This window comes from Medicago truncatula, chromosome 4, assembly GCF_003473485.1.
Source record: "Medicago truncatula cultivar Jemalong A17 chromosome 4, MtrunA17r5.0-ANR, whole genome shotgun sequence".
Classification (NCBI taxonomy): Eukaryota; Viridiplantae; Streptophyta; class Magnoliopsida; order Fabales; family Fabaceae; genus Medicago; species Medicago truncatula.
This window is the reverse complement of record NC_053045.1, coordinates 51403382-51428171: the sequence shown is the minus strand read 5'-3', so window position 1 is coordinate 51428171 and position 24790 is coordinate 51403382. Positions and strand designations below refer to the sequence as shown.

Here is a 24790-nt window from a genome sequence, read left to right as displayed (position 1 = left end):
CTACTTAAACTAAGTTTAAGTATACATCTAAAAGTTCAATCTTGTTCAATGATTATACGTAATATCAGTTTAAGTATGTACATGTAACCTTAGTTTAAGTAGGTCATGTAAACTCAGTTTAAGTGTACATACTTAAACTCAGTTTAAGTAGGTTATGTAAACTAAGTTTAAGTAGATTATGTTAACCTCAACAATGTAAAACTAAAACTGTCGTATAGTGCAGTTGAACAAAAAGAAGAAAATTGAAACCAGCGCTATTGGAAAAGAAGAAAAAATTCACTTATTTATATGCAATCGAGTATGAATGAAAGATGTTTTGATTCACTCTTTAATCTTCCATAGAGATTAATTGAACATCAGGATTGTTTGATCGTTGATGGGTGAAAGAGAGTGAAATTTTAGAGTGACAATGAATGAAAATAAGATTTTAAGAAAATTTATATAAAAGGACAATTTTGGTATTATCAAAAACTTTTTAAAAAAACTGGGTGTAACCAGAAATATATAGGGTGTGAATAGAAAAACTCGAAAAATTATTGTTAGCCATCAAGAAAAAGGAATCTAATAAATGCAAAATCAATAGCAATAATTGTGTTATAATTTACTAATTCTCCCTGAATTTGTTGTGCACGATCATAATGCCTAGGCTGATTTCGAGAGTTTTTCAATGAAATTTGGCTTCTGGTTCTTGCCATGTTGTAGAATCTTCAGGTCATGACAAGCATATTTTTTGCTTTTGTATTTTTTTCTTATGTTTGAAGTTTGAACAATTGAAAAGCTAGAATTGCAACCAAATCCATTAAATAAATAAAAAAACTTGTGTTTACAAACTAGAATTTGTGCTACAATTGATTCATTGAAAGCATTATAATAAGTTAGAAGCAATGTAGAGATGAAAAGAGGAGAAGAGGAAGAGAACGAGAAATGGGTTTCCGTGGACGAGGGTTTGATTTTGAAAATTTAATTTTACAATAATGGTATTTTGGCCATTTTAGGGTGTAACTAGATCATTATGGCCATGGGAGTGTTACTAGAAAAACTCAAATAAATTTTGCATTATTGTTTAAACATTTTAAAATATTAAATGAACATTTTTCAACAAAATATTTATATCTTTAGCTTCTTAGCTTTTGGCTCAAGAGAACTCACTTGGGTTAACTCACTGGTATTGGCTTGAAACATGAGAGTGTGCTCCTCTTTAAAGTCTCAAGTTTCATTCCCTCCGATGCCAATTTGGATGGACTAACTTAGATTCTTAAAAAAAAAAACTTTTGGCTCAAGAGCACAAGTTAATATTTTGCATAAAAATACAATAGGATTTCCCATTGTTGTTTTTTTTTTTTTCCTACATTCACACAATTAAGATATTGTTAGGTGTCTGATCTTGATACACAGTTCAGAAAAAACATATTTAATTTTTAGTGTTTAATTCTAAAATACGAAACTCAAATCAGAGTCGTCCGATCTTGATCAAATAGTTATCGACGCATGACTACGTGACTGTATGATTTTGTCAAGTGCATCAAATCGTGATCCTTGCATACCTTGTACTACCTTTGTCCCTAATTATAGGTCCTTTTGAAAAAATAATAGAGATTAAAAAAATTAAAAGTGATAATAAATTTGTTCGTAATTGTTATTGCTTTTACAATTTTATAATTTAAGAGAGAGTTAATGTATGTTTTCAATATAATATTTAACGATGATGGAAGAAAAAAAATCAATAGTATATATGTATATAAAGTAAGGTTTTTATGCCACGTGTCATTTCCACATTCATTCTTAATATTTTTATTATTTTTAATTTTTAAAACCAATATTTTATTTGGAATGAATATCTCAACAAACTTTTGATCTTATCTACTCAATATTTTATTTAATTTTTTTTATTGAATTTCTAATATTTATGTAGCAAAAATATCTCTGCAAACTACATATAATAATACTTTCAACAAAGTTTGCATATATGATCTTATTTTATAATTTAAAAAGGCATTTTTTTTATTTTAGGAAAAGAAACTTCTATTAGTTATCAAGTAATCTTTTAGCACCGTACCATTCAATTAGTGTTTCTTTTTGAGAAAAAAAAGGTTTCGATTAGTTATTATGTTATCTTTTAGCAACATATTTTAATACAAATGTTAACTATAAATAAAGAAATTTTTGTCAATCACATATTCACATATTTTAAGCATAAACGAAAACCCCAAACCTTCTTTTCATCTATCATTTTTCCTTCTTCGTGTTTGCCACTAGTATTACTGCCCTCCAATTTTTTAATACCCCCAGCCATTTTCTGTCCCCTTGTTTTAGTCTTTTAGGCCTATTTGAATTAGGTCCTCTTACTTTCGGTGTTAGGTGGGGGTTCCTCATGTATACGGTAGTCATTTTCACCTTTGGGTGTACCGCATATATACGGCACCTTATATTTATCTTTTAAAAAATATAAATAGAACATTGCTCTTTTAAAAATAATACGTTTTGATTTTATCACTGACCTCTTTTCATTCCCAGAGTCGAGCCTCCGAATTCTTAGAGATGGCCATATATATATATATATATATATATATATATATATATATATATATATCCACTTTTTAATATAACATGTTTTCATCTTTTTGTTATTTTTATTTTTTTTATTTTTGCAAACATCTTAAACCACTTCTATTGATGTTTACACACACATTTACAATACCTTATTCAATTTTGATTCCCAACTAATCAGATCATAAATTTCATCATTCTATTTTTTATTTTTATTTTCAAAAAATTATGGATACAAAATTTAACTCCATTGATGATGACGTCAATCAATCAATAATATATAAATAAAATAAGGTATTTTATATCACGTTTCGACTCCACGTTTATTCTAATTTTTTTTATTAATCTTCTATTTTTACGTGAAGATTTAATTTTGCACAGTTATCTCAACAAAAAATTCCTTTCATTAAAAATATTTTCTTCTTCTTTCTATTTAGCATATACCCCTCTCTCTCAACAAACTATATACATTACATTGATATTTTTCAATAAATACGTTACTTCATTATTTGATTAAATAATATTTTTTGTACAATTATTAAAAGTATAATTTAATTTTATCATAATTTATTTAAATAATTTTTTTCCATATTCAATATTTTTGTCGCTTTAAGAGGTCACATATATTTAATCGATGTGATTTTTATGGATGATAGAGCATGCATCAATTTTTTTTCTTTGTGAACTTTTACTAAAATGGTTTCACATTAACTTAATTATTTTTCAATGCTAATATTTATTTAATTTTGTTTTTGAAGAAATTTATTTAATTTTGTTGTTGGTGATATTTTAGGAGATCAAAATTCAATGCATTGTGTGAGGCGACAATGTTACAAAATATCAATCTATGTTATTATAAAAAAAAAATATCAATATGCGTTGATTGATGTAATATGTTATGAGATAAAAAGTATCTTAATTCCTAATAACAACCATAAATTTAAACCAACTTCATATTAATATATCATATTTCATAAAACTACAACCATTGTGAAGCCGTATAATTTTTTTTTAAGGAGTTAATTTATATGTATTTTGTCTATTTATTATACTTTTTTTTGTTAACCATGATATAGGTTCACAAATTTCACCATCGTTAGAGATGATTAATCTCCATCAAGAATCGATGGAGCATAAAAGATGTGTTATTTCCTTTCAATCAAATTTTTTCTCATACACATGAGCCACGAAACAAACTCATGACCACATGTTTAAAGGGACCCAAAACTCTTACCACTTGGACCAATTCATAATTGATTGTGTTACACTTTTTATTCTTACATTGGATATTCATCTCACCATTTATATTTATTTTTAAGATATTATTATAACTGTAAATTTAACTAAATTCAAGCTAATACACATATATTCGTGCATACAAACTTATTTAATATCTAACCCGGACAACGCCGGAGCTCTAAACTAGTATAAAATAAATAAAGATGTTTTGGTAAAAAATTAATTAATGTACTTAAAAATACCAAAATTATCCGATCAAAAGAGACAATTTTTTATTCAAAAATGGTCTCATATTTATGTCGGATGCAATATACAAAATCAAATACTTACGGATTAAGGAAAATAAATAAATATCATATAGTTGAATGGATAATATCTATATGCGGGTCCTACAGCTAAACTTTGCGAAGAAGTAATATAAATAAATGAAGAAAAAAAAATCAAAAAAAGAAAATTTCTTGTTCCCAAAGGCAAAGAGAGCAGTATATATCTCACTCTCCGCTTCATTTAGCGTTAATAGCGGCTCACCGGTACGCTAAAGCTTCTTCTTTTATAACTCTCTCAATTTCTCATCCGAATTACAATTTTCATTCTGTTAGGGTTAGGGTTTCATCGCTCTTCCTCTCTCGCTTAATCGCTACGCTTTTTCTTTCAATCCTCCTTCGCTTTCCTTCTTCGTAGCCATGGATTCTTCTCTCGTTATCAAGGTACCGATCGATCTCAATTTTTCCCTTTCTTTTTCCAATTTTTGTTTCATTATTTTGTTTTCGTTGCGTCATGCACTGGTTCTGGTTTTTCCATGTGGAATTCAAATTAATCGTTGTGTTTGTGACGGTTTTGATTTCGTGTCTGATATTTATTATATTGTTTTCAATTGTTGGTCGATTTTTTTTATAATTGGATTGCTTTGAATGAGAATTTATGTTAATCGCTTAAAAATTTTGCTTATGTTTTGATAATCGGAACTGAAACTGGTGAATTGTGATGCATGTTGGGTTTTCATGAATTATAATTTTACTCCTAACATGATAATCGGATTTATTATAGGTTTCTGTTTTCTCACACACTCCTAATTGAAGGTTTTGTTTAGGAGTACCTTATCTCATGAATATAGATTAACTTTCATGAATGAGGATATGGATTATTATGGTTCAATATTAGTTTATTAGGGGTATATCTTCGATTGAAGACTGAAGGTTCCAGTAGGTTTTATTGGTGTGATATGTGATCAGTTTCTATATGTCTATCCACATTTAATTGGAATTCATTTTGCAAGACTTTACTAATAAGTAATATTATTTTATTTTATTTTTTTACATTTTTTTACGTATAAAATGGCCTGAATTCATATCATGTCACTTATTATTGTTGTACAGGCGAAATATGGAGATGCCCTTAGGCGCTTCAATGTTCGTGTGGATGAGAACAATCGGTTGGATCTTAACATGGTTGGGTTGAGGTCTAAGATATGTTCTATTTACAATTTCCCTGCTGATGTGAATCTAACTCTGAGATATGTTGATGAGGATGGCGACTTGGTGAATCTTGTGGATGATGATGATTTGCATGATGTGATGAGACAGCAATTAAAATTCTTGAAAATTGATGTCCAGATGATCAATCAATCTGGTGCTAAATCTGATGCTGGTGGCTCTAGTGGGAGTGCCACCCCTTTGTCATATCCTCCTGTCTCAGACCCTTTCCTGAACTTTGTTAAAGCTGATGCTTTGCAAGCTCTGCCGGAGCCAATACGCGAGGCTCTTTATTCATCATTTTCCAAGGCTGCATCTTCAAATCCAGTGCTAGCAAATATTGCTGATTCAATTTCCAAAATTGGACAGTCCATTCTAAACCCTCAAGGCCAATCTCACGTTGCAAGTGGTACAAGCTCAAAAAACGGCCTTCCCAGTGAATCTGTCACTCCTAAAGCAAAAGGTCCGCAGTCTCCATGTGTGGATTCTGCTCCCATTGCCGGTGACTATGCTAGATCTAGTGGAACTGCCATCCCCTTAAGATCTCCTGGGAATGTTGTTAAAACTAATGTTTCAAATTCTGTGCTACAGGAGGCTCTTTCTAATTTGTCACTTTCAAAACCTGCATCTTCGAGACAAGTGCCTTCTAATTCCACTGATTCGATTCCTCAGACTGGACAATCTACTGTGAAATCCCATTACTGGGGGCCACCTGTTGCAATTGGTACAAGCTCAAAGAATGATGCCAGTGGACAGGTGGAGTCTAAAAATACTGGAGTTGCCCCAGTTGATCTCAATGTTCTTCCATGTGATCCCTATTCATCGACTAACGTAAATAGAGTATCACCTTCATCAGCAGTCCCTGTTAGTGATGACAAGGGTAAATCGTCTATTGATGACAAGGGCAATTTTGTCTTTCCAAATAACAATGCAACCAAGAACCCTACTTTAGGTTTCAGTGCTCCTATTGACTGTCCATTTTCTGGGACACATACTCTTCATTCAATGCCACCTCCTCTGGGAAACTTTCGTATTTCTCCATTTAAAAGGAGCCATGCTCACTCTGATGCATTGAATGGCATGTTTCACAAGGGGGTCCGTTGTGATGGTTGTGGAGTGTATCCAATAACCGGACCTCGTTTCAAATCCAAAGTGTGAGTACACTTCTTTTTATTTTGATATTGTAAAATGCTTCTAGGGGTGTTTCATTAATTTTGTTGTCCATTATGCAGAAAAGAAAACTATGATCTATGCATCATTTGCTTCAATGAAATGGGTAATCAGATTGATTATATCAGAATGGACCGTCCTGCATCTTTTCGTTCCCCAAGATGTTCATATCAGAATACCAAAGAATTTGTAAGCTCGTTTGAACTCAATTATATCTTCTTCTTTTTATGACTTTACACATATTTATTTATACTTTTTTTTTTTTATGGTGCAGAGACACCCAAAGATACCACCCCCTATTTTTAAAACAGGTCCTCTATCAAAGCATGCAAAGTCTAAGCTAGACAGTCGGTTCATTTTGGATGTTAATGTCATAGATGGAACAATGATGGCTCCGTCTACTGCATTCACAAAGATCTGGCGGATGCGCAACAATGGCACTTCAGTGTGGCCAAAGGGAACTCAACTTGTTTGGATTGGAGGTGACAAATTAAGTGACTCCCTTTCTGTTGACTTAGAGGTTTGCTAATCTTTTGAATAACCTATCTGATACTAGGCTTATTTTGCCTATTAATCTTTTGAATAACCTATCTGATATTTTGATTGAATATCCCAGGTTCCTGAGGACGGTGTATCCGTGGAGAAAGAACTTGACATTGCAGTTGATTTTAGAGCACCCCAGTTACCTGGCAGATACATATCATACTGGAGGATGGCATCTCTCTCTGGACATAAATTTGGCCAACGTGTTTGGGTCCTTATACAGGTAGAATGACAGTTTTGATGATGTTTTGTTTTTCCTGTATAAATTTTTGACTCGCAGTTTTCTTCCTAATTGTTTAATAATATTCTTTCGCTCCTCCATACTTGAAGGTCGATGCATCTCTCAAGGACTCATTTTATGATAGCTCGCAAGGTCTGAACTTGAATATTCCCCTTGGTGTTGGTAGTTCTGAAGGGCCTCGGGTTATAGATATCAATGTTCAACCTATTGAGGATGATGTTTTTCATCAACCTCAAAATCCCAATGCTCCCCCTGAACCTGTGAATCAAATGGTTGATAAGGAACAATGGGAGGAATTGGGAAATGAATTTCCTACAAATGAAACTAGCTTTGTTGGCCCTGCTGCCTCAGCCCCTGCAATTTCAGCGTCTCCTTCATCTATTTCTTACCCCATTATTGATTTCTCTGGCACAGCCCCAGCTGTTCCCTCTTTCTCTGGCACAGCCCCAGCTGCTACGCCTTTCTCTGGCACAGCCCCAGCTGCTACGCCTTTCTCTGGCACAGCCCCAGCTGCTCCCTCTTCCTCTGGCACAGCCCCAGCTGCTCCCTCTTTCTCTGGCACAGCCCCAGCTTTTCACTCCAATCAGCAAACCTCAACTTTGGATGCACTTTCATCATCTCAAAGCATGGATAATGATCTTGTGGAAGAGGCTCTCCTTAAAGAGCTTGAGGCTATGGGTTTTAAGCAGGTTGATTTAAACAAAGAGGTTCTGAGAATGACAGATTACAATCTAGAGCAGTCAATTGATGAACTCTGCGGTGTTCTTGATTGGGATCCTCTCCTTCAAGAGCTACACGAAATGGTAAATTGTTCTCTTGACTTCTTTTTCATTTGGTTTATTTTTTTAACAGCTAAAATAATTAATTAAGTAAATCTAAAGGACTCAATCCACTATAGCTCACCCTGTGCAAATTTAAACATTAAGAACTCCTTTACATCTTCTGTCACAGTTAAAACATGAAGCATATTGAATATGCCCTCTTGTAACAAAAAGTAAAATAGGAAGCATATTCTTTATACCTGTTATGATACAAATTCTTTAGAAGAACTGATCGAAAACAAAGAGACCAAATCAATAAAATTTCATACTCTAGTCTATAACTTTAATTGCTAGTTACCTTATGAGATCAACTTTCATAAGTGCCAATAACACACTGTCACGGTATACAATCCGTGCTCCATTTCCTCCCTATCATCACCTACTTTGCTGCTTCATAATCTAATGAATGTATTGCTTTTATTGTTATTGTGGATGCTTTTTTGTTTAATGACTGATGGGGTATTAATGCAGGGTTTCCGTGACAAAGAAACAAACAGGAGGCTACTGATGAAAAACGATGGAAGCATCAAACGTGTTGTTATGGATTTACTCAATGGAGAGTAGCTTTTAATTACATGGCAGTATATGTTTAGTTGGCAAAACGTTCTATGAGAACACTAAATAATCGCTGCTAGGCACACTACTATCTATCTAGTTTCTTTGCTTGATCTTTTGTTGTGGTGCTATGTCATTGCAATTGAACAATTTGATCGATCTTATGTTGTGTGTTTATGCAACACAAGACTGTTTAATCATTTATACCTATGACTTAAGACTGTATTTTTCATGTGTACGTGTGTATGTGTATATTGCTACGCCATTCTATCTTGATTTGGAACCAACCTTTTTTCCTCATGAATGCTTATAGAAATTTCCTTCCTACTCTGTGGTAGTGGTGAGTGCTCATGATTGGCCATGTTTTCGATACCTTTTTGGTTAGGCTCTGTTTAGAAAGCAGTCAAGCGAAGTTATACTAATAGGTATACTACTACGAGTGTTACAATATTTTCCAAAGGAAACAATTAGACAATATGATACAAGTTTTATGATCATGTTTTTATTTTTGAAAATTAGACGGTATGCTACTAGTACTCTTTAAGATCATGTTAATGTTATGATAATGTTTGTCAAAAAAATTCATTATGATAATGTTAAAAAGATCATATATTTTTTCAAAAATTATGTCTTTTTCTTATTGTAATTATGAATATTTTTTGAAATTATGATCTAAAAAAATTGTACCGAATAGATTAAATACTTGAGGGAAGAGGAGATTAAGGATAGTCACTCCGCTCCATAGATAGTGAACACAGATTCTTGTTTCATTTTCCATTCCTTTCGGGTCGAAAACGCGGGCAGCTGGTGGGGCTGTGCCCATTCTTTCTCCCTCTTCTTCCGCTTGACAACCGGAATAAGGAACCTTAGAATTAACCCTACCTGTCGATGAAAAAATAGGATTTGAGAGGAGTGAAGCTGCTTGACCGAATAGGGCAAGGAGTGAGAGCTAGCGGATCAGAAAGATTTTTATGGAATGTCCTACTCCTGCCCGAGCTTTCCACTAATAGGCAAAATCTCATTTAAAGTTCTATAGAAAAATCTTCGTTCGCAGATTCATCCTTTACGTAGTGTTGAATGAATGACTATCATTTTGTTTTTGTCAAAAAACTGTTAGTTACACAAGACTAATTATATTTTTTTATTTTTTTTCAAAGACTAATTATATTTTTCAGCCAAAAACAGACCTTAAAAAAGGGAATGGATTTTCTATTTCTCTCATCTTTTGTTTCAATTTCACCCTTAAACGGTTAAACCTCACCTTAAAACCCTTAAACCTTTATCTCATTTTTCTATATTCTATTTCCTTTTAATTCAATAAAAATTTCACTACGTTTGTCTCTTGCAGCGCAATCCCTTAAAAAAATCTCTTTTTGAAGCTGAGAAGACCTTACATTATCTTTTCTGCAATATAGAAAAACGACTCACCTACTTTGAATTGAAATCACAAGCTTTTTCAACTGCGTCATATAAAGTAAGGATATTGTGTCATGTAATGGAGCCTCCTTTGCATCATATGAGAGAGCACGATATCGATGCATAATAAATTCTTCATGACTAATGTCTGAAATTCTGATTTGAAAATTTAATAAATTGTTTTAAATTAGTGCATCATTGTCCTGGGTTGTGTTGTATGGGTTAAATCCTCTCCCATTTATGTCTTTCTCTATTCTTTTATTTCGAGAGATAAAGACACATAAAAATTTTGAAAAAAGTAAAATATAATTAATGATGGTAAAAACTACTTAGTGATAAAATTCACAATCTATTTTTTGTGTATATCTTTCTGCAAACTCCATTTATTTTGTTAAATAGAGAGGATCTTAACCCGTGTTGTATCCACTATCTAAACATTAGTTAAACATTATTGTAATTTTGGGAATTTGGCACTATAAGAAGATTCTCTCATGTGGCTTGAATTGTTATCCTCATCGATGTCATCATTATTACTCCCTCCGTCCCTTAATAAGTGACACAGTTGACCCATTTACGCATACCAATGCGTAATTTTGAGTTTAAATATCTTGAATAATATATTGGAAAAAATTATGAAAATTTGATATTTTGAAAATACTCATCGAGACGAATCTAACGACATCTTATATGATATTATTTATCTTTGTATATTAGTAGAAAAATATGGTCAAAGTAAGTTAGGTCAAAATTGCACATTTTCAAACAGATCATTTATTACGGGACGGAGGGAGTATCAAAGTGAAAGTTATTAGTTTAAAAATCTTAACTTAATTGATAATAATGTTAAAATTGATATGCCGGACACCGTGGTCAAAGTTTGAACTTTCATTCCTCTATTTATGTGTAAATTTTTAATGGCTATTGTTATTTCGTCTATTTACCAAAAAGTGAAAGTTATTTGTTAAAAGAAAAAAAATTACTTAGAATATGAGGCCTCTGTTATTGTTAAATATTAGTTAGTTATAATAGTTGGTTGTTATTATCACTATTTTTTATAGAAGACATAGGTACTTCAAAATGTGTTTCGGGTGGTGCCCGAATGGAACTAATTAATGTATTTTTTTTTTTAGATAAACGAAATAGCAAAGTCATTATAAACTCGCATATATAAGTGGAGGTATCGGGATTCGAACCCCAATCATGACATTTTGTCTAATAATTTCGGTATTTTGCTAGTTGAGCTAGGACTCTTTTTTCATTCTTCCGAATGTCAACTAACTAGTGTAACTAATATAATGAACATGCATGTTGTTACTACTTCATGCAGTAGCCAGTCTCGGTCATAGAAAATCAATCCAATGGTTCTTATTTATGTAGTGTAATTTGACAAAATTCACACAGTTCAATCGCAACCGTTTATTTTTAATCGCACGATCGACAATAGTTACTGTTTGACACAGTAACTCCGTAGAATCTATTATCCTAATATAACAAACCAGTATAACTAATATTGATATGTAATACGTATTGAACAAAAATAAGAATTAATTAAGATGACTCTTGAGATAAAAGAAGAAAATCATGTACTATAATTTTTCAGTGGAAAATTTAGGGAGATTAAATCGCCTAGAAGACATGTTATTGAACAGATTCCTAAGACTATTCTTACTCTCCCTCTTACCTTTTAGTTGAACTGATTTGGAGACACAAAAATCATCAAATGGGTTATCTAAAGCTAACCCTGTTTCAATCCTTCTTGAAACTGTTACAAGCTCATAAGGGTCCCAAAGTGAGTGTTGAAAGTCACAATAATAAGTTGAAGAGTTTGTTTCCCTACTTGATGATGACTTGGTTAATGTTTCAAGCTTAAACCTTGAAGGCTTACCTCTGAAATTTCTTCGACGCGCGTCGAATTCACTTAATGGTTTAACACTGCCGGAGTGATTGTACCAAGCTTGTGCAACAGCTTTCAACACTTCTAAATCTTGGTTATGGTTTTCATGATGTTGCTTCTTCTTCATAGTGACATGAGACACTGAAAATGGTGTGTTTTCATTGAGTCTTCATAGCCTCAGAAATACCATAAGGGAAGTGATAAGGTTAGGCAGATTCAACTTTTTGTTTCTTGTTGATGGGGTTATGTTTTTTTGTTTGTTTATGTTCTCCTAATTTTTGTGACTACGAGCTGCAGAAGTGATGCAAGTGTTTGTGGCAATTTGGCTAGTTATAAAATAATTGGACATTATTTGTGTGAATATGATGATAAATTGATAATTTAAGAAGATTATGTTTTAAGCAATCTTGAATTTGAACTTTGGTGGTTGGTGATTAAATACACGTCAGTCTCAAAGGTGCAAATTGTAAGTTGCGAAATTGTGGTGGTGGATGGGAATTGACATGTTGAAAGAACTGTTTCCTTTTCTTTCTTTTTTTTTTTAGGAAAGAAGCACTGTTACACATACATAAAACCAACAATCATACGCTAAAATAATCTCCAAATATTAATTTTTTTAATTTGGATTGAATAAACGAGTTGATTTTCAAAGAAAAAATATTCACTAATATTTATTGTAATGATTTATAAAAGTTATAAAATGATAGTTTTATTATTTTTACTCTTTTGCCAATGTCTTAGTAGTTTTTCTGATATAAGGATTAAATTTACAATTCTTGGAATAATAAGTGTTTGGTAAGTAATTTAGTTTTTCAGGAATATTTTTAAATATATTTAATTTAAAACAAAAAAAAAAGAAGTTAAAATAGTGTAAGAATAGGAAATATGGGTGGTTACCTCTTATTCATTCTCATGGAAATAAAAGATTCACATACTTTAACATGGGAATAACAGGGGAAAGTAATGTGTAAATTTAATTTCTAAGAATAAAAATTACCTAGACAAAATTTATGAAAGCTTGAAACAAACATGAAACCAATGATTTCCAAGTTATGACCGGAATAACTACCTTCATTCTGTTTAGCGCTAGGTTCTCAGAGTTCTGTTCAAAATGCTTAACCGAAAGAATAGTCTAATCGCACATATTCATCAACTAATGAGTGTTTAACACAATAGACCATAATTTATAATATAATATTAACCTATAATAATTGACTATTGTCAATCCATAATTGATTAATTAAATAATTAATCTAACACATTCATCTTATAACCAAGTAACGCATCGTCTAGTTTGCCGGCATCTCAGTACCCTTGGATCAAGATGGTCCAAGTCTTGATTTATTTTATTTTTTTGACAAAAATAAAATGATATTCATTCATTCAAATTGAGAGATTACATCATTCAACACCGTTAAGAACGTAAAGGATGAATCTGCGAACAAACTCACAGCATTCAAATTAATAGCATATAACGGCATAATGCCTACAAAAATATATGATGAAATTAAAGTGACCGGAATATTCATTGTCTCGGATCTGCAACGTTGACGCCCATATCTTTGATTGAACAATCGATCTTTCAATATGAATCAAATGAACACCGCACGTAGACGGAAAATCAAACAACGCCGCACAAGACGACGAACAACAAATCACCACACTTAGATGATGAAATTACAAAGAAAAAAACCTAGATATATGTGAAAATCACTTATTTAGATTGAAATAAAGAGAAAAAGATGAAGATGGGTGATTTCAGATCAAAAATTGACCCAAAACTACCCCTCAATGAAGGAATTGTAAGAGAAAACCTAGAGAGAGAAAACTAGGGCCGGCTTGTTGGTGAACACATGTATATTCGTCGACTTGATATTAACCCGAATATTGTTAGCTTTCATATCATCGAATGCCTTAAGTGCTTCTTCAAACCTCCCCGTCTTACAAAGTCCGAAAATAAGTTGACTGTAGGTGATGCTATCTGGCTCGTAGCCATCATTTTTCATGGTCTCGACAATCTTTTCAGCTTCATCAAATTTCCCAGCACTTGTCAAAGACCTATGAATACCATCATAGACTGCCTTGGAAAGAGTATACCCTGATGACTCGAATTTCTTAGCTACCCTGAAAACTAAATCCAAATTCGGCTTATCGCTTGCAGAGATGCTCTTTAAAAGCATAATGCAATCCAGAACTGAAGGCTTATATGAACTATCCATCATATGCTCATAAAGCTTGACAGCATCCTCCATCATCTTATTCTTTTGAAGCTTCCTCGATATCTTAATGTAAGTATTAAGATCCAATTCATGACCGACACTCTTCATCTCCTCAATAATACTCCAAAACTCCTCAATTGATTCCATCCTTGGAAGAACTCTAGCAACTGCATTATAAGTCACTGTATTCTGTTGATAACCAGATTGCTTCCCAACCCAATGAAAAAACTTATAAGCCTTTAAGGGACTATCTCGAAGCTCTTTCATAACCCTAATCACGAAATTATTCCAAAAAGCTGATGCTCCTACTTTGTGACCTTAATCCCAAAGGTTAAAGCCCCGTCATCTTTGAAGGAATTCCGCCCTATTTCTCTTCTAGGTGGCCTCTATAAAATCCTCTCATAGGTATTGTCCACAAGGCTTGCTAAGGTTATGAATTCCATTATTTCCGGATCCCAATCGGCGTTCTTAAAAGGGAGGCATTTGGTGGATGGGGTGTTGGTGGTGAATGAGGTGGTGGACTTGGCAAAGAAATCAAAAAGCGAGTGTTTGATTCTCAAGGTTGACTTTGAGAAGGCATATGACTCCGTAGATTGGGGTTTCTTGGTGTATATGATGAAAAGGGTGGGGATGTGTGACAAATGGGCTAGATGGATGAAAGCTTGTGTGTTTGGCGGAAATATGTCAATCTTAGTTAATGGGAGCCCAACGGAGGAAATTAATGTTAAAAGGGGATTGAAACAAGGAGACCCTCTTGCACTTTTCTTGTTTCTTCTAGTGGCGGAAGGTTTTGGTGGCTTGATGGAAAACGCGATGAAACAGAATTTATTCAAAGGTTTTGAGATAAACATGAAGGATCCGTGATTTCCCACTTACAATATGTCGACGATACTCTTTGCATAGGGGAGCCTACGGTGGAGAATCTTTGGACCCTAAAGGCTATGTTGAGGGGATTTGAAATGGCGTCTGGGTTGAAGGTGAATTATCACAAGAGCTCTCTCATCGGAGTGAATGTTTCGAGACAATTCATGGAGGCGGCATGTAGATTCTTGCATTGTAGCGAAGGAAGTGTCCCTTTTAATTACTTGGGGTTACCGGTGGGAGCCAACTCTAAAAAGTTGTCCACTTGGGAACCTATGTTGGAGCAATTACGGAATAGACTTAATTCTTGGGGTTTCAAATATGTGAGTCTTGGAGGAAGAATTACTCTCCTCAATTCCGTCTTGAATGCTATTCCTATTTTCTACTTGTCTTTCATGAAAATTCCGACAAAAGTGGTGAAGAAGGTAACCCGTATCCAAAGAGACTTCCTTTGGGGAGGGGTGGGGGGAGGAAGGAAAATTTGTTGGGTGAAGTGGAAGACAATTTGCCAACCTAAGAGTAAGGGAGGCTTAGGGGTGAGGGATGTTAAGATGGTGAATTTGAGTCTTATGGCAAAGTGGAAGTGGCGTATGCTCCAAGATGAGCTACCCCTTTGGAAAACGGTGTTGAGAGAGAAATATGGGGAGAATACATCCATGATTTTTTCCGAGGAAGGGACTAGATGGCCGCGCTTTGCCTCGGGGTGGTGGAAGGAATTGAAGACGTTGGAAGTTGGTTTGGGGGCGAATTGGTTCTCCAACAATGTGGTGCGTAAGGTGTCTAATGAGAGGGGTACTAGTTTTTGGAAAGATAAGTGGATAGGTGAGCAATCTTTAGCTCTTCTCTTCCCCTGACTCTTCTCTATATCGTCATTTAAAGAGGCAAAAGTCGGAGATTTGTGGAGTATTATTGAGGGTGAGGTGTTTTGGAATTTTACTTGAGAAGACAACTTTTCCTTTGGGAGAGAAACCTTATTGGTAACTTACTAGACCTCATTGATGGTGTTACGTTGGGTGGAGAAGAGGATAGGTGGGATTGGTTGCCGGAGGAGGGTGGTAAGTATACGGTGCGCTCCTCTTATAGAGTTTTGGAGGAGGGTGTGCTCCACCAAGAAGGGTTGAGTGGTTTAGAGGAGGAGGTGTTTTCCAATCTTTGGAAGAGTCCGGCTCCGTCCAAAGTCGTGGCTTTTTCTTGGATGGCCTTGAGGGACCGTATTCCGACAAGGACTAATCTTAGGCACCGGAATGTTTTGGCTCCCAGGGAACCTTGTGTTTGTGTGCTATGTGGTGAAATGGAGGAGAAAACGTCTCATCTCTTTTTGCATTGTGAGGTGTCGTTGTTAATTTGGCGTAAGGTGCTAGATTGGTTGGAAATTAATTTCATCACTCCCCAAAACCTGCATTCCCATTATGCTTGTTGGAATGGTGAGGTGAATTCTCGGAAGCTTCGGAAAGCTTTTTTGATGATTTGGCATGCCTCAATTTGGATGATTTGGAAGGAAAGAAACGCGAGGATTTTTAAGAATCAATTCCAGAATTTTGATGAGGTGGTTGATAACATTAAAGCAGTGTCTTGGTGTTGGTCTTTGAGTAGATTGAGGATAGTTTCTTGCTTCTTTTACGAGTGGTGTTGGAATCCGAGAGAGTGCCTTAGACGACGGTGACGGTGTTGCCACGGTTGCCCCGGCTGTTTGGATTTGGTTCGGCTGAAATAAGTGCCATCACTTCTTTGGTTTTCTCTTCCAGGCTTGGCTTTTTAGGCTGCTAATTGTTTTATGCTAGGTTCCCTGTCTTTTGTTTTTTTCCTTGCTTCTGTTAGGCTGCGCCTGTTGGTTTTGTGGGCTGCCTGTGCCTTATTCCTTTGCAAGGTTTTGCCTGTTATACTCTTGTATCATTATGCCATTTGCACATCTTGTGCTTGGCTTATCAATTGAATATGCTATTTCAAAAACAAAAAAAATCTAAATAGAACCCTTTATCCATCATAGCCTTAAGAACAATCCAAAACTCTTTCATCTTCTTGTTACTAGCTAAAACCGTAAGAACTAAGCTATAAACCGAAGAACTTTACATAAACCAATCTTTCTCACTAACCCAATTGAAAAAGGTAAAAACTTTAATTGGGTTTTTATCCAATCGATTTAAAACATAAACAACAGTTTCATGGGTCAATGATTCACGACATGCTTCCAACTCTTTCTCTAACTCTTCAGACCAATCGTTGGTGTAAACACGCTCTAAAATCATGTTGGGTTTTGAAGAAAAACAGTGTTTTTGATGATTGTTGTGAAAACGGAATAGATCGTGTGAATGATTCAAAAGAGGGATTGAAAAAGTGAAAGAAGAGAAGTGAGTAACCTGATTCGGAGTAGAGAGTGATTTTGATGATTTGAGGAATCTGAGGGAAGTAGTTATTGCTTTCACGCGATTCATCGTAAAAGCTTGGAGGGATTTGTTGTTCCTATGCGCGACACAAACGTTGTTTTTTGAAGGGTTTAAGGTTGAACGAAGGGTTTTGTCTAGTGGTCAAAATTTAAATAATTTTATTATATGTAATGCTACTATTTTCAAAAGGCTTAAATATGTTTTTATCCTTATAAATATATTAACTTTTCATTTAGTATCTCTAAGATTTTCTTCGATATTTAGTCCCCAAAAATTTTCTCTCTTCACTTTTGATTCCTCCTTGCAAGTAAACTCATAGGTAAAATTTATATTTTTGAATAAAATTTTGCAGAAAATTTTATAATATTATAAGAATCTCTTCCATTTTTTTTTAACAAAACATGAATTAAATATGAATTTTTATATCATTGGAAGTTAAAAATTTATATTTAATTCATTTTTTGTTATAAGATTCTATTTTTTTGCGAGATGTTTATAATATTCTACGCATTTCTGCACAATATCATTAAAAAAACATAAAGTCCATCCAATAATATAGTGAATGTTAGAGTTTATTGGCTATAAAAATACAAATTTATCCAAATTAATGAAACTAAATTATTACATTTACCAACCGAAATAATGAATAAAATACGGAATTCGAACAACGCATTTAAACAAAATATATACTTTTATATACTTTTATATAAATGAAACTCTTGATTGCGGAGTGTACGAGACTTCTTTTTTTACTTTGTTTAAGCTCTCGTATTGAGTTCATTAGAGAACAAGCTAACATGCTCATTAATTTGTAAATGCAGAACACTTAATTTTTCTAAAAATAAATTATATTGTTTTTTATTTCTATAAATAAAATAGAAGATGAAACCGAATCCAACAATTATAATAACATAAGTTTTTTTTTAGAGATAATTATAATAACATAAGATGATGGTGGATGTTGGCATAAGAGCACGGTTTTTGACATTTTGTAATGTATCCCTGCTCATATTCAGTTAGTCCATTACAATAATTATGAATGAATGTAGATCACATATTCTTAGTTCCAAAGTGAGTGTGTAGTCAACTTTGGCATACATCAAAATAAACTGTAACATTATGAACTGCTTGATTTTAAAAATAAAAATAAAAATTTAAAGCCAAAACAGCACTCCTACTTAAATGTTTACCACCCCAAAACAGGGTTCAACAAAGGCCATACTCTGTTAGATGAACACTGAAGCTGTAATGGGAAAACACTAAAAAAAAAATTGCTATTGGTGATGAAATTACTGGCTTACACAAGGTTTTCTGCACCATGCAAAAAACAAACCTGCCTAAAAGTCTGATCACAAAGTTAATGATTTGAAACTTGCAATTAGTAGTCTAGAGTGAAAGGAGGTTGCCACTTGCCTCAATCAAAGATCATGGCATACCACAGGTCAGTAGCATATTCTGATGCTTACAAGTGACAGATTTCTGAAAGACCATAAGCAGGAATCCAACCCAAGACCTCTGACTTTTGAGGCAGTTTGGATCTATTTTTCAGCATGATTGTAGTTATTTGAGAAACAATTATATGCACACTAGGAAGGAAATGTTTTCTGGGCATCAAGTAGGACTAGGAGCATCCGAGTCTCCACTGAAGCAAAAAAATTCACTGACCTTTTTACGTTTCCTTGTTTGAGAAGGAAACTTGCACAATAGATCTTTGACCTCAGAGAGTTCTCCGATGAAAGATTCCAAAACATGAAAATAGGCTGAATGGGATCGAGGACTTCCCTTTCTCCATGCCTTCAGGAATTTCTCAGCATCCTCCACGGTCCCAAACTTTGAAACATACTGCACAATTGGTTTGTTGAATGGCAAGTACTGTTTCCTCGTCAAACAAAGAAGGTGAAGTGCATCATCAAATTTATCGATTCCTAACAGGTTTTGAATCAATATTTCATATGTACATTACCTAGGAGAAGCGCATCTCTTAACCACCTCTACAAGAAATTGTATGCCCTTAAACAAAGCAATGCCCTTGGATCAAGATGGACCAAATTTTGTTATCATGAATGCAGCCACTACGTTCCATCTCCTCCAGCACCTTACATGCTTCTTCAACCCTCTTCATCTTACAAAGTCCGAAAACTACTTGATTGTACGTAGTATTATCAGGTTCATAGCCAGCATTTCTCATAGTCTTAACAATATTTTCAGCTTTTTCAAATTTCCCAACACTGGTCAAACACCTGTCACGTCAGTGGATTCAATCATAGATTTCCTTGGTGACAGTATAGCCTGCAGATTCATATTTCTTGGCTACCCTGAAAACAAGATCAGAATTTGGTGAATTGCTGGTAGCGATGGCGTTTAAAAGGATACAGCAATCGTGAACCGATGGCTCATATGAACTATGAACCATCCATCATAAGCTCATACAACTTGACAACATCTCCTTACATATTTATATCAACAGAGATTTTCTAATCACAACAAAACAATCTTAGTTGGCAAGCACAAGGGTGCTTTAAAGTCCAATTTTAAGCCATGCATAGTTTGAAACATCTTTTAGCAAGGCAACTAATCAGAGTAGTCAATAGCACGCTATAGCGGCTTAGCGTAGCGGCCACCCACCGCTACGGTCGGTGGCTTAGCGGAGCGTACTAAGATAGCAGCCGCTTTGGCTGCTGTAGCAGGTAGTGGAAGCGTAGCAGGTTGCGGAGCTTGTAGCAGTTTCAGATCTGCTATTTGATTTTAGTAGGAAAACTCCAAATTAACCCTAATTTTAAACCCATTTTGGGGATTTCTTATAAATCCTAAATTTTCCCAACTCTTTCTCTTCTCACACGATCCTCTGTTGCGCTGCATAACACACAAACACAGTCACACGAGCTCTTCGTCTCTTCCTCGGTTGCCGTCGCAGATCCTATCTTCATCTCTTCACTTTCAAATCTTCCTAAGCACTTTCAGTTTCAGATCCTTTACATCGTTATGTTTCTTCCTTTGTAAACTATGTTACAGGTTATTTTTATTTTCTTCCTCGGTTCTCAACTTCTAAATTGCAGAATTTTGTATCTGAATTTCACAAAATTTTGTTTTCCGTTTTTATTTTTATTTTTTTTCCTCTGGTAACTGGTTCCATCTGTTCCATTTGTTCTCTTCCTAAGCACTTTCAAATCCTTATGCAGAATTTTGTAAACTATGTTTCCACTCAATTCCTAAATTGCCATGTATTTTCGTAAACTATTGTATGCTTCTACCTATGCTCCTCTTTTGCTTATTTTTGTCTTTTGTTGTTTTGTTTGTGTACAACACAGCCATGGATAAGAATGGTTGATAATGAGAAAAAACCCGCAATTGGTGAAATGTATGCAGCAACGGACAATGCCAAGGATTCAATTAAAAAAAGTCAGTTTTAATGATAGGCCAGTATATAGATGTGGTTAGAATCCTTGGCATCATCCATTGTAATTTGTCCAAAAAGTAATCAATAAGCGGTGGTCATACCACTATACGCTATCCCACTTTTGGGGTTGGCCGCCACGCGCCACTATATGGGATTTACTACTATGCAACTGATATGTATTAACATAGAGAGATCCGTGATCCTTGAAAATGATACAATAACAATTTTGTTCCAATGTGAAAATTCAAACCAGGATTTCTAAAAGAGATGAGATATCAAAGCCAACATATTTTACATATTATGAAACTCATATTGGAAGCGAAACAGGTGCCACTAAAATATATTCTGTTTATCAAGCATGTACATGCATCCACATCCTTTAGAAAAATATAAAAACTGGATTAATTAAACCTTTTTAAATAAATAAAAACTTAGCAATGATAACAGTACTAATCATACATGAAAACTTCTAACAAAATAAAAAATAACTTGACTGACACCATATATTATCTCCTAATGGTTTTCCAAGTGCAAAGAAAAATCCACCCAACAGCTTGACAAAAGTTATTGGTTGATTAAAGATGAGATAGATACTAAGAAAAAAAATCAGAGATCAAGTAGCAGCTATCTGACTATCGGTCGCCTGGGTCTCTGCCGTCTGACTCTTGGATGAACCAAAAAGTTCCGAGATTTTGCTATGCTTCCTGATATGGTGAGGACACTTGTACAATAGATCTTTGGCCTCTGAAAGTCTACCTTCTTGAAATAAGGATTCAAAAATTTGAAGGTAAACTGTATGGGATGGGTAATTTTTTAAACTCAACACCCTCAGGAATTCTGCAGCATCCTCCATGGTCCCAAACTTCGAAATATGTGACACAAATGGTTCATGGTATGGAGGGTATTGTTTAGACTTCATCAAACGAAGCAGGTCGAGTGCCTCCTCAAACTTTCTGACTCCTAATAGACTATCAATCAGTTTCTTGAATGTAGCTTGACGTGGACATGTACGACACTTAGTAGATATCTCTAAAAGCAACTTGTATGCACCATCGATTCTTTTTTGCTTAAGAAAACCCTCAACTAGAACTTCCAACAATTCAGCATCTGCATCCTTAGTTTCAATCATCTTATAGAGACTAAATAACGCATCATCTAGTTTGCCGGCATCACAGTACCCTTGGATCAAGATAGTCCAAGTCTTGATATCAACCCAAATATTGTTAGCTTTCATATCATCGATTACCTTAAGTGCTTCTTCAAACCTCCCCGTCTTACAAAGTCCGAAAATAAGTTGACTGTAGGTGATGTTATCGGGCTCGTAGCCAGCATTTTTCATGGTCTCGACAATCTTTTCAGCTTCATCAAATTTCCCAGCACTTGTCAAAGACCTATGAATACCATCATAGACTGCCTTGGAAAGAGTATACCCTGATGACTCGAATTTCTTAGCTACCCTGAAAACTAAATCCAAATTCGGCTTATCGCTTGCAGAGATGCTCTTTAAAAGCATAATGCAATCCAGAACTGAAGGCTTATATGAACTATCCATCATATGCTCATAAAGCTTGACAGCATCCTCCATCATCTTATTCTTTTGAAGCTGCCTCGATATCTTAATGTAAGTATCAAGATCCAATTCATGACCGACACTCTTCATCTCCTCAAGAATACTCCAAAACTCCTCAATTGATTCCATCCTTGGAAGAACTCTAGCAACTGCATTATAAGTCACTGTATTCTGTTGATAACCAGATTGCTTCCCAACCCAATGAAAAAACTTATAAGCCTTTAAGGGACTATCTCGAAGCTCTTTCATAACCCTAATCACGAAATTATCCGAAAGCTGAATTTTAACCTTCTCCAGTTCATTCTCAACCTTATCATCCCAATCAGACCCTGAAATAATGCCAACCACCTTTTTAACAACATTCTGCATTGCATTTTGCTCAAGCATCCCTTTATAGAAATGTGAAAGTGCAACAATATCACTCTTCAAATTCTCCCTTTTCAAACCCGTAGAAATCGTCAAATACGTCTCTTCATCTAAATAAAACCCTTTTTCCTTCATAGCCCTAAGAACAATCCAAAACTCTTTCATCTCCTTATTACTAGCTAAAACCCTAAGAACCAAGCTATAAACCGAAGAACTTGCCATAAACCACTCTTTCTCACTGACCCAATTGAAAAAGGTAAAAACTTTAATTGGGTTTTTATCCAATCGCTTCAAAACATAAACAACAGTTTCATGAGTCAATGATTCACGACATGCTTCCAACTCTTTCTCTAACTCTTCAGACCAATCATTGGTAAAAACACGCTCCAAAATCATGTTGGGTTTTGAAGAAAAATAGTGTTTTTGATGATTGTTGTGAAAACATAACAAATCTTTGGATCGGTTCAAAAGAGGGAGTGAAAAAGAGGAAGAAGAAAAGTGAGAAACCTGGTTCCGAGTTGCGAGAACTCGTGTAGCAAGTGATGATGATTTGAGGTATCTGAGGGACGAGGTTATTGCTTTCATGCGATTCATCGTAAAAGTGTTGTGTTTGTTTCGGAGATGAAATTGCTGTGCAGACACAAAGGTTGTGTTTTTTGAAGGGTTTAAGGTTGAACGATGGGTTTTGTTTTGTGGGTATATGGATCTAGCTTAACCCGACTATATTATTATATATTAAATAGGTTTTTTTTAAAGAGCAATGATATTTGTACATCCATTTAATGACAACTTTGTTTTCCTATCTTTTGATTGGTCAAAAACAATGGACAGAGAAAAAGGAAGAGAGAAAATAATAACATCATGTGAGTATGAGAGATAAAGTTATTCGTAGCAAAATGGTTGTACAAATATCATTTCTCTTTTTTAAATTGCCTTTGAAAATTGGTGGGCATTTTACCCAAACCAATAAAAAACAGCCACGTGTCCTCCATCAACAAAATAAAAATATTTATTATATTTTACAATTTTAGCATGTATTTTATTATTTGCATATTCAACAACAACAACAACCAAGCCTTATCCCACTAAGTGGGCTCGACTACATGGATCAAATGACGCCGTAGTGTTCTATCCTACATCAAATTTGGATCCGACTCATTGACCTCTAAATCATTTTCAATGGTTTCTCTAATAGTTTTCCTAGGTCTTCCTCTACCTCTTTTAACTTGACTCTCCTCCATTTGATTTACTCTTCTTACCACGGCATCTACGGGTCTTCTCTCTACATGCCCAAACCATCTAAGCCTATTTTCTACCAACTTTTCTACTATAGGTGCTACCCCCACTCTCTCTAATGGTGTCATTCATAATTCTATCTTGTCTAGTCTTACCACTCATCCAACGCAACATCCTCATCTCTGCTACACTTACTTGATTCTCATGTTGACTCTTAACCGCCCAACACTCCGTACCATACAACAACGCCGGTCTGATTGCTGTCCGATAGAACTTTCCTTTCAACTTAAGTGACACTTTCTTATCGCACAAAACACCTGAGGCTCTTCTCCATTTCAATCACCCAGCTTGAATACGATGGTTTACATCTGCTTCTATTTGCATATTCACCCCATTTTAAATTAATGACATTTTACAATTTACACCATCAAATTAATTTGATTTCACCCCCCCACCCCCACCCTTTTTTTTTCAAATCTGGGTTCATCCTTCATCTTCTTCAACCATTCAAAGAACAATGACATGCATTCATTCCAATTAAGAATGGCTTTACAAAAATCATTAAAAATAAAAATATCACCCATGAAATCGAACCAGAGCACCCACACTTTCGATCATATAACTTAACCAATTGACCAATAATTCTTTGAAAACATGATTTGGAATGCAAAATATATGTTATTTGTGAGATTTTTTTTTTTGCAGTGTTTTGTAATCAAAGTTGTAGTAAAGAAAAAATCAATTTATATGTGTATATCTTTTTTTTAGGGAATATGTGTGTGTGTGTGTGTATATATATATATATATATGAAATAATAAATATTTCTAAAATAAAGCAATATGAATCCATTCATATGAT

General features: G+C 34.5%; 3 protein-coding genes across 3 annotated transcripts; 1 reads left to right on the top strand and 2 right to left on the bottom strand.

Moving 5' to 3' along the window:
* Window positions 1-4249: 4249 nt before the first annotated feature.
* On the top strand, window positions 4250-8888 carry LOC25493711 (protein JOKA2). The gene is made up of 7 exons (XM_013602290.3): window positions 4250-4493; window positions 5163-6412; window positions 6491-6617; window positions 6703-6948; window positions 7045-7194; window positions 7302-8015; window positions 8505-8888. Exons 1-7 carry the CDS (start codon window positions 4470-4472, stop codon window positions 8595-8597), a joined length of 2604 nt encoding a protein of 867 aa, XP_013457744.2. The 5' UTR covers window positions 4250-4469; the 3' UTR covers window positions 8598-8888.
* A 4824-nt stretch (window positions 8889-13712) lies between these two features.
* Window positions 13713-17441, bottom strand: LOC25493709 (pentatricopeptide repeat-containing protein At3g48250, chloroplastic). Its single transcript, XM_039832802.1, has 2 exons — window positions 17047-17441; window positions 13713-14434 (listed from the first exon to the last, which is right to left on the bottom strand). The coding sequence occupies exons 1-2, from the start codon at window positions 17408-17410 to the stop codon at window positions 13713-13715; spliced, it is 1086 nt and encodes a 361-aa protein (XP_039688736.1). The 5' UTR covers window positions 17411-17441.
* A 3630-nt stretch (window positions 17442-21071) lies between these two features.
* Window positions 21072-23379, bottom strand: LOC25493707 (pentatricopeptide repeat-containing protein At3g48250, chloroplastic). Its single transcript, XM_013602285.3, has one exon. It carries the CDS (start codon window positions 23287-23289, stop codon window positions 21373-21375), a length of 1917 nt encoding a protein of 638 aa, XP_013457739.2. The 5' UTR covers window positions 23290-23379; the 3' UTR covers window positions 21072-21372.
* Window positions 23380-24790: the final 1411 nt, after the last annotated feature.

Coding starts and splice junctions, on each gene's coding strand:
- LOC25493711 (XM_013602290.3), top strand. CDS start 4,470: ATGGATTCTTCTCTCGTTATCAAG. Junction 6,949..7,044: donor CCCTTTCTGTTGACTTAGAG/GTTTGCTAATCT, acceptor TGAATATCCCAG/GTTCCTGAGGACGGTGTATC. Junction 8,016..8,504: donor TTCAAGAGCTACACGAAATG/GTAAATTGTTCT, acceptor GTATTAATGCAG/GGTTTCCGTGACAAAGAAAC.
- LOC25493709 (XM_039832802.1), bottom strand. CDS start 17,410: ATGAATCGCGTGAAAGCAATAACTACTTCCCTCAGATTCCTCAAATCA. Junction 14,435..17,046: donor TGAGAAAGATTGGTTTATGT/AAAGTTCTTCGG, acceptor TTTGGGATTAAG/GTCACAAAGTAGGAGCATCA.
- LOC25493707 (XM_013602285.3), bottom strand. CDS start 23,289: ATGAATCGCATGAAAGCAATAACCTCGTCCCTCAGATACCTCAAATCA.